This window comes from Podarcis vaucheri (genome assembly GCF_965113315.1).
Source record: "Podarcis vaucheri genome assembly, chromosome: 7".
Lineage (NCBI taxonomy): Eukaryota > Metazoa > Chordata > Lepidosauria > Squamata > Lacertidae > Podarcis > Podarcis vaucheri.
In genome coordinates, this window is record NC_138765.1 from 80044976 (window position 1) to 80061891 (window position 16916).

The following is a 16916-nucleotide window of genomic DNA, read 5'->3' on the forward strand; positions in this document are numbered from 1 at the left end:
TGCCCTCCATCTTTCCCAACATCAGGGTCTTTTCCAGGGAGTCTTCTCTTCTTATGAGGTGGCCAAAGTATTGGAGCCTCAGCTTCAGGATCTGTCCTTCCAGTGAGCACTCAGGGCTGATTTCCTTAAGAATGGATAGGTTTGATCTTTTTGCAGTCCATGGGACTCTCAAGAGTCTCCTCCAGCACCATAATTCAAAAGAATCAATTCTTTGGCGATCAGCCTTCTTTATGGTCCAGCTCTCACTTCCATACATCACTACTGGGAAAACCATAGCTTTAACTATACGGACCTTTGTTGGCAAGGTGATGTCTCTGCTTTTTAATATGCTATCTAGGTTTATCATTGCTTTCCTCCCAAGAAGCAGGCGTCTTTTAATTTTGTGACTGCTGTCACCATCTGCAGTAATCATGGAGCCCAAGAAAGTAAAATCTCTCACTGCCTCCATTTCTTCCCCTTCTGTTTGCCAGGAGGTGATGGGACCAGCTGCATAGCAGTGCAGATTTAAAGTTCTCCATTGCAAGCTTTCAAATGATTCCCTGCGCTGAGCCGCCTTCCGTTTACTCTCAAGTAAGTCTCACGGAAGTCAGTGGGGCTTGCTTCCAAGTAACGGTGCTGCTGGCCTTCCATTTCCTCCTCTCTCCAAGGATGTTTGATGAAATAAGAATAAAAATGGGGTCCCTTCAAGGGGTTCAGCTTCTTAAGGAAGACTGGACCTTCGGAGAGAGCGTACCTTTTAAGGCTCAAACCGGTCGGGAAATGAACAGAGACCAGACCAGGATATACAAAAGCAAAGCGGCTATATGCCTGGTCTTTATTAAAGCTGTTGCAACAGGGTGTTCCCCCCACACGCAGGAGAGAGGAGGAGGACCCAGGACAAAGATGTGCAAGCCCTTATATAGACTTTGAAATTGCCCACCCTGGAGCTCAAGACCACTTCCAGAAACATCATACGTACATCACAGAAGGGGCGGACTACAACAGAAATCTGAGTGCGTTGGTTTTTTACTCTTGTCTGCTAGGTTGCTTGATTGGATTACTTGGGAATCCTGGCCACTCTTTTGGTACTCAGTTCCTGAATCCAGGGCACAGGCTCACACCCTTTAAATGTGCCTTTAAGACAGGATTTGTGAAAGAGACAATGGGAAGATTTCCTATTTCCTTCGACCTTGCAGAGGAATATTTGAGGTCATTTTGGGAGAGAGAAAATGGTTTCAGTACTTTTCTATGGGTTTCAGACATGTGGTTTACATATTTGTACGTGTTTCCTTGGTACATTTATGAACATCTATTTTATATATGGGGTGTGGGGTGTGGGTTAAACTACAAAGCCTAGGACTTGCCGATCAGAAGGTCGGCGATTCACATCCCCGCAACGGGGTGAGCTGCCATTGCTCGGTCCCTGCTCCTGCCAACCTAGCAGTTCGAAAATACGTCAAAGTGCAAGTAGATAGTTTCCGCTCCGGCGGGAAGGTAAATGGTGTTTCCGTGCACTGCTCTGGTTTGCCAGAAGTGGCTTAGTCATGCTAGCCACATGACCCGGAAGCTGTACGCTGGCTCCCTCAGCCAATAAAGCGAGATGAGCACTGCAACCCCAGAGTCGTCCGCGACTGGACCTAATGGTCAAGGGTCCCTTTACCTTTACCTATTTTAAATATAAAAGAGCTTAAAATTCTTATAACATTTGAACAGCCCAAATGCACAAGATGGATTGTGGCAGGCAGGTGGAGGCTACGCCAGTTTACTCAGCCTATCGCTTTCTATTCTTATTCACCCAGGCAGCCATCGTTAAGGGGTGTGTGTGCTGAATTCCACGATGAAACGAAGGAGGAAAACCACATTTCTGAATAGTAAGGAAATGCATGGAAGCGGCCAATGGGGACAGCGACCCCCGGAGGCAGAGAGCGAGCATCTCTCTACTGCCGCATTCCTGTGCGCCTCATCCCAGATAAAACAGGATTGGGGAATTGCCCCCCTCTAGTGGTTGTTGGAAGGAAATCAGCCCTGAGTGCTCACTGGAAGGACAGATCCTGAAGCTGAGATTCACTCCAATACTTTGGCCACCTCACGAGAAGAGAAAACTCCCTGGAAAAGACCCTGATGTTGGGAAAGATGGAGGGCACAAGGAGAAGGGGACGACAGAGGACGAGATGGTTGGATAGTGTTCTCGAAGCTACCAGCATGAGTTTGACCAAACTGTGGGAGGCAGTGGAAGACCGGAGTGCCTGGCGTGTTCTGGTCCATGGGGTCACGAAGAGTAGGACTCGACTAAACGACTAAACAACAAAGTTGTTGTTGGACGCCAGTGTGACCAATGATCAAGGATTGTTTTACACCATGGGTAGGTAAACTAAGGCCTGGGGGCCAGATTGCCTTCTAAATCCGGCCCATGGATGGTCTGGGAATCAGCGTGTTTTTACATGAGTAGAATGTGTGCTTTTATTTAAAATGCATCTCTGGGTTATTTGTGGGGCATAGGAATTCATTCTTTTTTTTTCTTTCCAAATTATAGTCTGCCCCCCCACAAAGTTTGAGGGACAGTGGACCGGCCCCCTGCTGAAAAAGTTTGCTGACCCCTGTTTTACACAGTTGACATTTATTGTCACATGTGCCAAGGATAGCGCCAGGATCCCTATATGACTTTTCTTTTTGACATCTCTCGAGTCAGAGGAACATCTGTCGCCCTCCAGATCCTGCTGATGTACAACGCCCGTCAGTCCCAACCAGCACAGCCAAAGTCCATGGATGAGATGGGAGCAATCTCTGCAGTGCCGCAAGTTCAGCATCCTTGCCTTGCAGAGACTTTTCACCTGACTATTGCAAGAGATATTCGTGGAAGAGAGAGCATAAGTGAGGCGACCCAGTCCTGGAGATCTCTCTGCTATGCAGTCTGGCCCATAAACACTGTAAACTAATAAATAACATGAATGAATAAAAGTACACTGCCTCCTTTTTGGGGGTGGGAAGAGAATTGTCGGCAAATTGCACCCTCCGTGAAAAGGATGATCCCAAGCCTTCTTTCCAGCCTGTTGGTTTTTTTGTGTGGGGGTGTGATTTTCCATGTATGGGAGGTATAGCCCATAAATGTGTGCTTTCCAATAAATGACTCCTAAGTCCCCCCTCCCCTTCTTTCCCCCTCTTTTCTTCCTAACCTAACACTGTATGCAACGCCAATGTCTCACAATGAATGAAACTGATCTGTAGAAAACACATCTTTAAAAAAGAGACGATGCAAGTATTTTTGCAAACTCAGAAATTTTTAATAATTTTTTTAAATGACTCCTAAGTTTCAACTGAACTGGTACAGTCCCTTGTGGCAGGGCTGTACCACCTTGCCATTGCAATGTATGAACAAGCGAGGGGTGTGCAGTGTCTCCCCACTACAAATGCCACACAGTCGTCAATGAAAACGCAATCTGAAGCCAGGATGACACACCCAGTTTGGTGTAGTCAGACTTCGGGTTGCGAACGTGATCCGTGCGGGAGGCACGTTCGCAACCCGCAGCACTGCGTCTGTGCATGCGCAGGTTGCGATTCAGTGCTTCTGCACATGCGCAAAGCACGATTTAGTGCTTCTGCGCATGCGCGACAGCCGAAACCCAGAAGTAACCCGTTCCGGTATTTCCGGGTTTCGGCGGGTCTGTAACCTCAAAAAACACAACCTTAAGCGTCTGTAACCCGAGGTATGACTGTGTATATATAGCATAGCTGTCAACTTTCCCCTTTTCTTGCAAAGAATCCTATTCGGAATAAGGGAATTTCCCTTTAAAAAAGGAAAAAGTTGACAGCTATGATATATAGTGTGTTTGTGTGTGTCTGTGTGTGTAGTGTATGTATATACTGTGTGTGTGTGTGTATAGGACGTGTGTGTATATATATATATAAATATATAGTATATATGTATGTATATACTATATATGTGTGTGTGAATATAGTGAATGTATATATAGTGAATGTGTGTGTATGTATATGTATATGTGTGTACACACACACACACACACACACACACACACATATATATATATATATATATATATATATATATATGAATGAAAGGCCGGGTTCCAGGAAGAATCTGGCGTGAATAACACCCCCCCCCCGAAGACCAAATAAGCAAGCAAGCAGACCCGACACGCGGGCGTTCAGCTCGCCGGCCTTCCCGGGTCGGAACCTTTGACTCCGAGGGAGTTCTGTTTCCGGCCGGGCCGCTTTCGGAAGCGCACGCGCTTCGGGCGCCCGTTGGCGGGGGCGAGGAGAAGGGAGTGGACCGGCGGATGGCAGAGGCGAGCCGGAGTCGGCGGAGGCGTCGGGGGAGCTGGGGCTGCTCGGGAGCCGCCTTCTCTGGGCGCAGGGTGAGTCCTGAGCGGGGAGAGGTTACCCCCTTCCGGCTTCCTCCCGCCCGGGCTTCGCCTGCGCCCCGCCACTCCTGCAGGGTAGGACGCTGCTGCGGAGGCTGCCGCCCCGCGGAGGCAGGAGACTGGGGAGGGGCCGGGCCGAGGGCCTCGCCTTTCTTCTGGGCTCGAAGTGGCCCGGCTTCCTCAAGGCTCGCGGGAGGAGGCGGCGGCGGGCAAGCGGGGCTTCGGCGTCTCTCCACCTCCTCGGACGGCAGAAGGGGACAAGGCGGGGTAGGGCTTGCGTGACCGGTATGGAATTCATTCTCTTGGTTGTAATGTATATCTTACTTTTATATATCCTACATTTTGACTTATCTATCTGGAGAGCAGGGGCTCAAAAAAACCAGTTTGGCTATATATGTTACTTTTATATACCCTGTGCAGTATTTTGATTTTTCTCTTTGGAGAGTAGGGGCAGAACCAGACTCAGTGACCCAGTTTGGCTATATATGTTACTTTTATATATCCTGTGCAGTATTTTGATTTTTCTCTCTGGAGAGCAGGGGCAGAACCGGGCTCAATGACCCAATTTGGCTATACAGTGGTACCTTGGGTTACAGATGCTTCAGGTTACAGACTCCGCTAACCCAGAAATAGTACCTCAGGTTAAGAACTTTGCTTCAGGATGAGAACAGAAATCGGGCTTCGGCGGCACAGCAGCAGCAGGATGCCCCATTAGCTAAAGTGGTGCTTCAGGTTAAGAACAGTTTCAGGTTAAGTACGGACCTCTGGAACAAATTAAGTACTTAACCTGAGGTACCACTGTATATGTTACTTTTATATATCCTGTATTTTGATTTTTCTGTCCAGAGAGCAGGAGCGGAACCAGACTCAATGACCCAGTTTGGCTATATATGTTACTTTTATATATCCTATATTTTGTTTTCCCCCCACATTTTTTCTATTAAATGTTATGTTTTGCATTTTAGAATATTCATTTAAACAACCTTAAAATGTCAATGACTTCCCCCCTTCTCTTTGCGTGGTACATTTTGCATAACATAAATCCCTGCATATTTCATATAAACCAAACCATTCAATATTCCATTATTACATCCATCAAAACTTATTTACACTGTTGAATTTATCTTAATACTGCCCACATTTTCAGTGTACACCATTTCCCCCCATATATTCAATTAACATTTTCCAGTCTTTTAAAGCGCATGTTCTTGTTCTCTTATTCTATATGTTAGGTCCGCAAGCTGTGCATATTCCATCAGTTTAAGTTGCTATTCTTTTTTAGTTGGGACTTTGCTCATTTTCCATTTTTGGGCTAACAAAACACGGGCTGCCGTAGTGGCATACATAAATAACCTTTTTTGACACCTGGGAATTTCCGTCAGAATTATCCCAAACAGAAAGGACTCTGGGGTTTTTGGGAACTTTTAAACATTTTTTTCAATTCATTATTAATTATTTCCCAATACTCTTTTACCCTTTTACCGATCCACCACATATGACAGAACATACCCTCAGTCTCATTGCACCTCCAGCACTTATCTGATTCAGTCTTATACATCTTAGCAAGCCCACTCGGAGTTACACACCATCTGTGAATCATTTTCAGGTAGTTCTCCTCCAAGGAATAACAAACTGTAAACTTCAGATCGCTCTTCCAAAGCTTTTCCCAGAGATTAAATCTATATTATGTCCTTTATCTATTGCCCAGTGTGTCATAGAGGCTTTGAGAAGCTCGTCTTTTGTTTCCCAATGTAGTAACAGATTGTATATTTAGATTTTTCTGTCTGGAGAGCAGGGGCAGAACCATACTCAAAGACCCAGTTTCTCACACACACACACACACACACACACACACACACACAATTGCGTACCCCCACCTCAATGGTGCCCCTCTGGAAGCTTCATTTGGGGGAGAGAAAAAAACCTGGCTCACACACACACACACACACACACACAGCTATGGGTCTGCCGGGGAGATCATTTCACCCAGGGATTTGACTTAACTCCCCACCCTCCACCGACTGTAGGGTCAGACCCTATTGTCTCTTGAGGCAGGTAGACGCCAAAACCAATTACATTTATATGCCACCTTTCTCCCCCCCCACTCCCCCTCTCCCATTTCATCCTCACAACAACCCTGTGAGGTAGGTTAGGCTAAGAGCCCACGGTCTACATTTGTGAGCTTCATCATAGGGATTCGAACCCAAGTCATAGTCTGAATCTGCAACCACTCTGGCATAATTATTGTTATTGCTATTATTAGCACCCAGCATTTAACATCGGAGTTCAATATTGAAAGCTGTTTAAAACAGCTTTAGAATAGCAAAAAAGAAGAAGAAGTCTATTATAGTACATTGTGTTTATCCAGTTTTTGGTTTGCTTGTTTTTGGTTTGCTTTTGTATTTATTACAGGGGTTAATGAAACAGGAATGTTGAATGTTGAACAGGCAAACTGTTCTAGCTTCCATATTGCCATAAGGGTGTAAAATGTCTTTTCTATTAGTCACCTTTAATAAATTTATGGTTTGAATGTTTAACCAGTTCCGGATCAAACTTGTCTGAAGTGCTGGTTGATGCTTTCATTACTTATCTGTCTAGTACATATTCTGTTTGTTATTTTTGTAAACCACTTGGAGACTTTCTTGTTGTTAAGGGGGTATGTAAAAATATTAGATAAATAAATTAATCTCAGTAAGTTCTACAATCATGCATTTTAAAATAACTTAAAATAAGTTTAAAAACAATACAAAAACCACTAAAGAGAGGTCATTAAAAAGTGTTGCTTTAAAACCTATTGCTGAAATGCCTGCTATGAATTATTGTGGGCTTCTGACATTTTAGAGACCTCAGAAACTCTCCGACAGATCACAGGGACTTCCTTGGCTTGTAAAGGCTTAAGGCAGACTTTCAAGGAAAACATCAGGGTGACAGGTGGAAGTTGGGCAAGGAATGCTTCAAATGCCCACCACACATTGTTTTATTTCAGTCTGCTCCTGATTAATCCCCGTGCTTTAATTCAGTGCTCATTTTAAAGGCAAGTTTCATCAGCCTTATGACCTCCAAATGTTTTTGGCTACACCACGCTGGTGAAGGGAAGGGAGGCTTTGTTCCTTGGTTTCAATTTGGGTGGTTTTTTTTTACGATATTTATGTTCTGTTATGGCGTGTCCTATGTGGTTTTGTCAGGGACCAGTGTGCCCTGTGCTATTGCAGAACGTTTGCCTTCTCTGAATCGCTTGGAGCACAGTGGAAAATGTGGATTTTTTAAATAAAAAAAATGGCTGGAAGGTGGTTTAAGCAATGGCTATTGTGAAAATCTTTTAATCAGTAAACTAAATCAAACCTGAAACCTTTGAAAGTGTCAGGCTCTCCTTCGTTGGAGGTTTTTAAACAGAGGTTAGATGGCCCCTGAGTTGCAGGGGATTGGAGTCGATGCCCCTTTGGGGCCTTTCCAACTTTACAGTCCTATGATTCTGTAATTCAATGTCCTTGACAGGGTATGGGGGGGTGCACCTGTTGAAATTTTATTAGATAAACCTGCAACCCTCCAGATATTTTGGACTACAACTCCCACCAGTCCCATTTTGTGTTGTGAACCGCTCTGTGGTCTTCGGATGAAGGGTGGCATACAGATTTAATAAATAATAATCCTAGCCAGTAACCAAAAGCATCCGAAGGGCATCAGATGGCTGAACTAAGTCATAGGAGTCCCATAAAAGGACTATAAAGACCTGATTCAGCATTGTGAGTCAGCCTGTTGCTGGATCATTCTGCAAAATCTCAAGCCGGAGCTCTGTCCCCAACTTAGCTACATTTTTTAAAACTGGAAATGTTGGGGATGGGTAGAGAGTCCCAGGGGCCAGAGAGGAGTGGACAAATTAGTTCCCTGGGTCCTGAGGCCTCCCCACCCCTGTGTTACACAGTTCTAGAGAGGTGCCCACTTCTCTCTGTCAAGGAAATAACTCCCCTAAAGAGGAGGTGAAGGCTATTGTGAAAGGGGTAAGGTCCAGGTTTTCCTCAGATTTTATGGACCACCACACAAATTTCTCTTCTTCCTTTCCCCTTTTCAGGTTCACTTCTGACACCTGGCGTTGCATCAGCCTGTTTGAACAATGGAGGCGGAAGATGAGATGGAAAAGATCAACATTGTCAGTGAAAACAACCAGGAGAGTGAGCCGGAAGATCAGGGGGCGGCGCTGCTGGGCAGTCCGAAGAGCCTGCCCAGCACCTGGCAGCACAAGTGCGCCTCTTATGTCCTGGCCCTCCGCCCCTGGAGCTTCAGCGCTTCCCTCACCCCGGTGGCCCTAGGCAGCGCTCTCGCCTACCGCTCCCTGGGGACTTTGGACCCTGGGCTCCTGGTCGGCAGCGCAGTGACCGTCTTGGCTGTCCACGGGGCCGGGAACCTCGTGAACACCTACTACGACTTCTCCAAGGGGATCGATCACAAGAAGAGCGACGACCGGACCCTGGTGGACCGGATATTGGAGCCCCAGGACGTGGTCAGATTTGGGGTCTTCTTGTACACCCTCGGCTGCATATCTGCGGCCTGCCTCTATTGCCTCTCTACCCTCAAGCTGGAGCATCTAGCCCTGATCTACTTCGGAGGGCTCTCTAGCTCCTTTCTCTATACTGGAGGTAAGGAATCCTCACCAACACCCGCAGACCTTTTCTTGTTGCAGAGCATCTATCCCCGACGTGGGGCCCTCCAGGTGTGTGGGGCTCCCAAATCCCTGGGATGCGAGAGTCCAAAGCTTTTGAAGGGCACCAAACGTAAGGTGTAGGCTGTTTAAGAAGAGCTGGGCAATATCTGGTTTTCAACATTGTTATAGATCACAAGCTAAACATGGTGATATACCAATATACAGTGGTGCCCCGCAAGACGAATGCCTCGCAAGACGGAAAACTCGCTAGATGAAAGAGTTTTCCGTTTTGGTGGTGCTTCACAAAACGAATTTCCTATGGGCTTGCTTCGCAAGACGACAATGTCTTGCGAGTTCCTGCTGGTTTTTTTTCCTTTCCCCCCTTTTTCTAAGCTGCTAAGCCGCTTATCAGCTGATCCGATCAGCAGATAAGCTGCTAAAAGCCGCTAATAGCACTAATCCGCTAATCCTTCAATGGGCTTGCTTCGCAAGACGAAGAAACCGCTAGACGAAGAGAATCACTGAACAGATTCTTTTCGTCTTGCGAGGCACCACTGTATCATAGAATCATAGAGTTGGAAGAGACCACAAGGGCCATCGAGTCCAACCCCCTGCCAAGCAGGAAACCCCCTCAGAGCACTCCTGACATATGGTTGTCAAGCCTCTGCTTAAAGACCTCCAAAGAAGAAGACTCCACCACACTCCTTGGCAGCAAATTCCACTGTCGAACAGCTCTTACTGTCAGGAAGTTCTTCCTAATGTTTAGGTGGAATCTTCATGTTTCACAATGTCTGAAATAAGGATGGAGCATTGACTGGCTTCATGGTTTTTCCTGCATCGTGGTTTTTGCTGGCATCTGCTTCTTTGATTCGCTGCCCCATGCATGAGGCAGGGGAGAGCTCAGCCGGCAGAGTTAACAGTGGCTGCAGCAATCGAGAGAAGCTTTGGCTGCCTTCACAGTTTCCCCCACATTGTGATTTTTGCATAGCACCCACACCCACAATTTGTGATATATTGCCAGGTAAAAAGTTATGAAACCAATTTCACAATATGGACTTCAAACTGGTTTTGGACAATATATCAGTATATCGTCCAGCCCTAGCCAGGTTCAGTAGCTGAGGCGACAGGGGTTCTGCGCCAGAATTCTGTGTTTTGGGTTTAGGGCTGGGCGATAACTCGTTTTCAATATTGCGATATATCACCAGCTGAACATGGCGAGATACCAATATATCACTGTGACCGAAATAAGCAGTTTTCCCTGCATTGTGATTTTTGCCGTTGATCATCTATGTTGCCTTCTGTCAAAAAATTATCAATATAGGGCATTTTGCAAACATATGTTTTAGAGAAGCATTATCCCTGTTACATCCCCAGCAGCTAGATGTCTTAGATAATCCTTTCATAAATGAGTGCAATGGAGTTCTAAAAATTATTTTTTGTTCTATGAGTCTTAATTTGAGGTCCAGAGACACCCTTGTTATAGAACTTAACACAATTGCTTGGTTGTGATTGAGATCCCCAGTTCTTTTTTCCATTCCTCCTTTCATAACTGCGTATCCAACTGGTTTGCTGCTAAGGAACATTTATATATGATAATTGTGGGGTGGTGTTTTTGTTTGTTTGTATGTTTGTTACATAAGAGTTAATCGACTCTTTTAATATCTGGGGTCTCTGAGCCGCAGAAGGTCTTTTGTAAGTTTAAGACTTCCACCCTCCTGGTCTTCAGTTCAGGGGTGATAAAGCTGTCAGTGCTCACTAGCCACAACGGCTATGCTCTGCTTCCACTATTGAAGGCCACAGGCCTGCGAGCAACAGTTTCTAGGAATCAGTAGCAGGGAGAGCGCTGTTGCACATGGGTCTGGCTTGTGGCGTTCCCATGATGGGACCACCTGATTGGCCACCATGAGATCAGGTTGCCTTCGCCCTGATCCTGTCGGGCTCTCATTATGATAGTATTATTTATTGCATTTATATCCCTCCCCCCCCCCAGGAGATCAAGGTGGTGCATGTGGTTCTTCTCATTTAATCCCCACAACCACTCTGTGAGTTAGGCTACGTTGAGAGAGGCAGTGCCTGGCCTGTGCTCACCCAAAGAGCTTAATGGCATGGGGAGGGGAGAAGGGAGGGGATTCGAACCCTGGTCCTGGCCTGCCGCTCTAACCGCTACACCTTTGCTGCCTCCTCTGTCATTCTGTTCTGTCGTGACTGCAGGCATCGGCTTCAAGTACGTGGCACTGGGCGACGTGGTGATCCTCATCACCTTTGGGCCGCTGGCCGTGATGTTCGCCTACGCTGTGCAGGTGGGCTACCTGTCGGTCTCGCCCTTGCTCTACGCCGTCCCGCTGGCCTTGAGCACCGAGGCCATCCTGCACAGCAACAACACCCGGGACATGGAGTCGGACCGGCAGGCCGGCATCGTCACCCTGGCCATCCTCATTGGGCCGACGTTCTCCTACTTCCTGTACAACGCCCTCCTCTTCCTGCCCTACCTGGTCTTCTGCGTCCTGGCTACCCGCTACACCATCACGATGGCCCTCCCGCTCCTCACAATCCCCATGGCCTTCTCCCTGGAGAGGCAGTTCCGCAGCCAGAGCTTCATCAAGCTCCCCCAAAGGACAGCCAAGCTCAACCTCTTGCTGGGACTCTTCTACGTCTTCGCCATCCTCTCAGCGCCCCCGGGGGCCCTTCCGAAGCTCTAGTTGGGGGGCAAGTTCTATAGAGGTGACTGTGGATGGAAACTCTGGGTTTTCCCTTGAGAACTGGGTGCAGTGGAGGTCGCTGCCCCACCAACTCCGGCTTGCATCCAGTCCAGGGTGGTGGTCTTGGCTATCGGCTTCCTCCTCCTCCTTAGTCTCAGTATTGCCATTATAGAACTCAGTATGGAGGAAGAGGAGGAGGATGGGGGCAAAGCTGGGATTGGCTGGTTCTACCTGTCGTTCTCTCTGGCCCCACCTTCTCAGGGGCCTCTCTGCCTTCTGCCACACCTGTATCGGTGGGCACAAGCCTCCACTGCCCGGGCAGTGCTTGTGGGGTTATTTTTCTCAGAGAACAAGAATAAGAGGTCTCTCAATTGAGCTTTTTATTTTTTTTTTGTCTTAATGGTTTAGGTGGCCAGGCCGTGACCTGGAGTTGCAGCAGTCCTGCTCATGGGATCCCTCTGTAAAGATGCTGCAAAAGTATTTTCTTTTAAGTGGGGGGGGGGGGGTTGTGGAAAGAGATATTAAAGCTTAACCCCCAATGTTTTGTTTGTTCTCCCACCACTCCCGAAAAGTTGGAAAATAAATGTTTAAAGAAACTGTCCGGCTTTCTAGGGAAGGATGTGCCGTACTTTGCAGAGCTAGTGGAAACTGAAAGTAAGCTGAGCAAGGAATTCAAGGAACACTAAAGGATAGGCAGCCTTTGCCAAGCAGGTGCCCAAATGTCACTGAACTGCAACTCCCATCAGCCCCAGCCAGTGTGGTCCAATTGATGATGGGAGTTGTGGTCCATCAGCATCAGGTCATCAACAGGTTGCCCATTGCTGCATTAAAAGAACACTGAGTTATGACGGAGGTATCTGGGCGTGGTAGAGACACGTCAGGAGTTAGTTAGGGGGCAGTAAGGGCAAGTGACCATCCAAAAACTGTTGGACTCCCAACTCTTATCAGCCCAGCAAGTTGGAATTAGGGCTGGGCGGTATCTGGTTCTCTCTCTCTCTCTCTCTCTCTCTCTCTCTCTCTCTCACACACACACACACACATATATAATTTTCAACAAAAATAACAAAAACAAAACACGCACAATAACAAATACAATAAGAAATACAAAGAAAAATATACACAAAAACAATATCAAATTCATAAAATGGGATTCTCCAAATCCCGTGGCTTCCCTCTCCCCCCACCCCTGGTTCCTTAAATTTTATTTTCAGCTGCATATCATTTTTACTCCAAATTATTTTTGCCGATATCTGGTTTTCAGTGTCATATCACCAGCTAAACATTGCGATATTACTGATATATTACAATGTCTGAAATAAGGATGGAGCTATGTAAAGGCATTGGCTGACTTCACAGTTTTCCCCACACTGATTTTTACATAGCACACACGCATCATAATTCGCGATATATTGCCAGGTCAAAATTTATGAAACGGATCGCACAATATGGACTTCAAACTGGTTTTGGATGATATATCTCGCCCAGCCCTAGTTGGAATTCAGTAACAGTTTGGATTCAGAATTGTTTGGGGAAGGCCAATTAAGCATATAACGGCATAGAAAACCAATGTTTAAATGCACAGCCTGAATCAAGAAAGAAGTGTCTTCCCCATCCTCTTAGCATCCCTGTAGGTGGAGCTCCACCAGACCTCTCATCGGAAGGACTTCCAGACGCCATGACACAGAAATCCTTGGTTCATTTTCTCTCTTCTCCAGAGAAATGGGTGCCAAGACGGATCTATCCTTTGGATATTGATGATGATTATTAAATCCTCCGTATGGTTCTATAATAGGCATCCTCCTTATTTAACAGGTACCCCACTTTAACCACTGCCAAAAAGCTCAAGGGACCAGTGGTGGCGACAGCGGCACTTGGAAGCCCAGGTGTTGACGGTTGCAATGTTTCTAATTTTAGTGATGTGCTGAGCCTATTGAGGTTGGTGGGGGTGGTCAGTAGGTTGGGCCTCTTGGGGATAGGGCCCCCGAAAGATCTTCCTCCCCTCCTTCCTGTATGTTTCCTGGGAAGAGTTTGTTCTTGAAAAATAAAGCAAAACTTTTATCTTACTTTAAAGCCATAGACTGGGCGTCCTGTGGCTTAAGAAAAATGTTGTTTGCCAGAGAGCTTGAAAGGTGAGCAGAATGGGCAAATGTGGCTGTTTTGCCGTGTATGCAGGTGATGAGGCTTGAAACGGCAACCGGTTTTGTATTGAGGGTGGATCACAAACGGTCCTAAAAAAAGAGAACCAGGGTCCCTTTTTCTTTTGTGCTCTCTGGTGGAGAAACGGCCCCTTAAATACCAGGCTGCAAAAATTTCTGGAGTGTTATGCTTCCTAATGGTGCTTGTTAGAGCTTTAGTTGAACAGCAGCTGAGTTCTCCACTCCCCTCCTTTTTACAGCACTCCCTAAAGGGAACCCTGCAACCCCTTCCAGACGTTTTTGGACTACATCTCCCATAAGCCCCAGCCAGATCAGGGATGATGGGAGCAACATCTGGAGAACCACCCATTTCTCATCCCTGGACTAAAGGCCCCTGGGAGCTGGGAACATCAAAGAAAACTCCCTGTTGTGCCTCTGTATGAGTGGCTGCTCCGTTTGTTTGTTTTTTAATTAAGACTGATTAAAGCAGGGATGGCTCACCTGTAGTCCAGCCGGACTTGTTGGGACTCCCAATTCCCATCAGCCGCAATAGTCACGGATAGTGGGATTTGTAGTCCCACCAAATCTGGAAAGCTGCAAATTTCCCATCCCCTGCCTGAAAAGAGGTGGCTGAGAGGGAAAAGGTGCACTTGGATTGTTCATGCCTGCAGACACCCAAAATATGTCAGCTGACAAGGGGTGGTGAGGGGCTGCTGGCAGCCCGAAATGACAAATTTGCATTATTAGGAAATTTCGGGAGCGGTTAGTAGGTGAATCTTCCATGTATGTTTGGAAAGCCACTGGTGTCTCGGCCTAGTGACGGCTTTTCCCTGGTGATGTGTTCACTTAACAGCTACCAGAAGCAGATTGTGGGCGGTGTTTTGCAATGCTGTTTTTCTAGAAAAAGAGGTGCCAGAACTTGATATGAACACCTCCCTCATTCTCTTATACTGGCAATGGCACCCACCTGAGAGGGGCTGGAATATTCGTTCTAGCTGAAAAAAAGTCCTGGTTTTTTAGGGTGGTTTGTTGCAGAACCATGCTGTGGCCCGATATGTCGAGGGCTTTCTCCTTCCATCTCTCCTCCTGCTGAAGGTTGTCCCTCCTTTCCTTTCCCTGCTCCTTGCTTACGTTGCTCTATTTCATCAGTGAACACTTTCAGCTCAAGCCTTGGGTTCCCATCCCACGGATTCAGGGTTGGGCAAGCTGAGTCAAGTCTTCCTCCTACTGGGTCCTGCTGGCTCGCTCTTGTTCCAGAGCAGGAGGGCAGGTATGTCACAAATTGAGCCTGCCTCACCCTTGGCAAGAGGGATGGTGACTCCACGTGGGGAAGCTGTTAGCTGCCTGGAAGCCTCTGCGGTTTAGTTGTCGTAACCAGAAGGGAGCTCTAACCAGGCCTGCTGGTTTTGCAGCAAACCAGCTCAGTTAACCCCGCTGTAATGAGTGCCATAATGGCTGGGGTTTCCACACTCCCTGTGTCAACACAAATTACGTGTATGAAACAGAGGAATTATTTACGCCTCTGCTTTATGGGCCGACTGCACGGGATATTTTCTTCCTGGGCTCTTTTACAGCTCTTCCGGTGCCGAGCTCGTATTGGGGCACATTGAATTTTTCAGCTTTCGAATTCCACATTTGTGCTAAAATGTCGTAGCATGACTTGGGAATTCAAAAGGTATTTTGGTTAAGTCAGTGGAATTTAGTTTTGCTTGGTAAACAAAGCATGGGGGAAATTGCATAGAAATAATGGCAAATGATTGCTAAGTGCTTGCAGTAGAACCCGTCTCAGTTGCTAAAAGGCACTTCCAGCCATTGAGCCTTCGGTGACAGAGAAACACCCCCAGACTGCAAACCTCCTCCTTCAGGGGCAGTGCAACCCCATCCATGGTACGCAGCTGATCAATTTCTCCAACACATGAGTGCCTCCAGGATTCAAGTTCAGCTTGTTTTCCCTCGTCCATTTCACCAGTGCGCTCAGGCAGGCTAACAACAATAAAACAGTACAAAAGTACAGCACAAACAACACTCTAAAATCATTCATTATAAAATTAATTAATAAAAGGAGACTGCAAAGCCTCTCCTGATTTCAGATCCTATGGAGAAATAGAGCTGAGTGTCATCAGCATACTGTTGACATCTTGCCCTGAAACTGCCAATGGCCACTCCCAGCTGCTTTGTGTAGATATTAAGTAGCACTGAGAATAAGGCCGTCCACTGCAGCAACAACCCATAATGTAAAGTGAAAGGACCCCTGGATGGTTAAAGGTAAAGGGACCCCTGACCATTAGGTCCAGTCTTGACCGACTCTGGGGTTGCGGTGCTCATCTCGCTTTATTGGCCGAGGGAGCCGGCGTACAGCTTCCAGGTCATGTGGCCAGCATGACTAAGCCGCTTCTGGCGAACCAGAGCAGCTCACGGAAATGCCGTTTACTTTCCCACCGGAGCGGTGCCTATTTATTTACTTGCACTTTTGATGTGCTTTCGAACTGCTAGGTTGGCAGGAGCAGGGACCGAGGTACGGGAGCTTACCCCGCCGCAGGGATTCGAACCGCCAACCTTCTGATCGGCAAGTCCTAGGCTCTCTGGTTTAACCCACAGCGCCACCTGCATCCCCCTGGATGGTTACGCTCAGTCAGAGGCAACTATGGGGTTGCGGCACTCTTCAGGCCGAGGCAGCCAGCGTTTGTCCACAGACAGCTTTCCGGCTCATGTGGCCAGCAGGACTAAACTGCTTCTGGCACAGTAGGACACCATGACGGGGCCCTTTACCTTACCATATGCAACATCCTCTGAGGAGCACGCAGACATGCCAAGAGCTGATGCCCAGGGAGTTCAATCCTCTCTGGCCCAGGTGTGCGAGTGTTTCCTGCGCGTGGAACTCTTGCATGAGCCCAAACCCTACCCATCATACCCTCCTCCCACCAGCTGGTGCAGGGTGAGTTCAATCCTGTTAGGTTCTGGGCGTTCAATCCTGCTTGGTTTTCTCACACCCTCAAAGGCCACACCACCAGCTGCGTAGTGTTTAGTTTCCAAGAGATGGCGTTCCAAAGCACCCAAGCCTTGCCTCTTGATGAGGGATTTGATT

The 16916-nt window shown here is 47.2% G+C and overlaps 1 protein-coding gene across 4 annotated transcripts; it reads left to right on the forward strand.

The window, feature by feature from the left end:
• The first annotated feature begins 4207 nt into the window (after positions 1-4207).
• UBIAD1 (UbiA prenyltransferase domain containing 1) lies at positions 4208-13766 on the forward strand. Of its 4 annotated transcripts, none has more exons than XM_082230447.1 (3): positions 4208-4352; positions 8428-8992; positions 11209-13766. In XM_082230447.1, the coding sequence occupies exons 2-3, from the start codon at positions 8470-8472 to the stop codon at positions 11694-11696; spliced, it is 1011 nt and encodes a 336-aa protein (XP_082086573.1). In that variant the 5' UTR covers positions 4208-4352; positions 8428-8469; the 3' UTR covers positions 11697-13766. The 4 variants fall into 4 exon arrangements, with proteins under 4 accessions (XP_082086573.1, XP_082086575.1, XP_082086574.1 ...); XM_082230449.1 differs by having other exon boundaries at positions 4223-4433; XM_082230448.1 differs by lacking the exon at positions 4208-4352 and adding an exon at positions 4441-4643.
• Positions 13767-16916: the final 3150 nt, after the last annotated feature.

Excerpts from the sequence above, each read along its gene's own strand:
- UBIAD1 (XM_082230447.1), top strand. The coding sequence starts at position 8,470 with ATGGAGGCGGAAGATGAGATGGAAAAGATCAACATTGTCAGTGAAAAC. Across the intron at positions 8,993-11,208 it reads CTCCTTTCTCTATACTGGAG|GCATCGGCTTCAAGTACGTG; the intron begins GTAAGGAATCCT and ends TCGTGACTGCAG.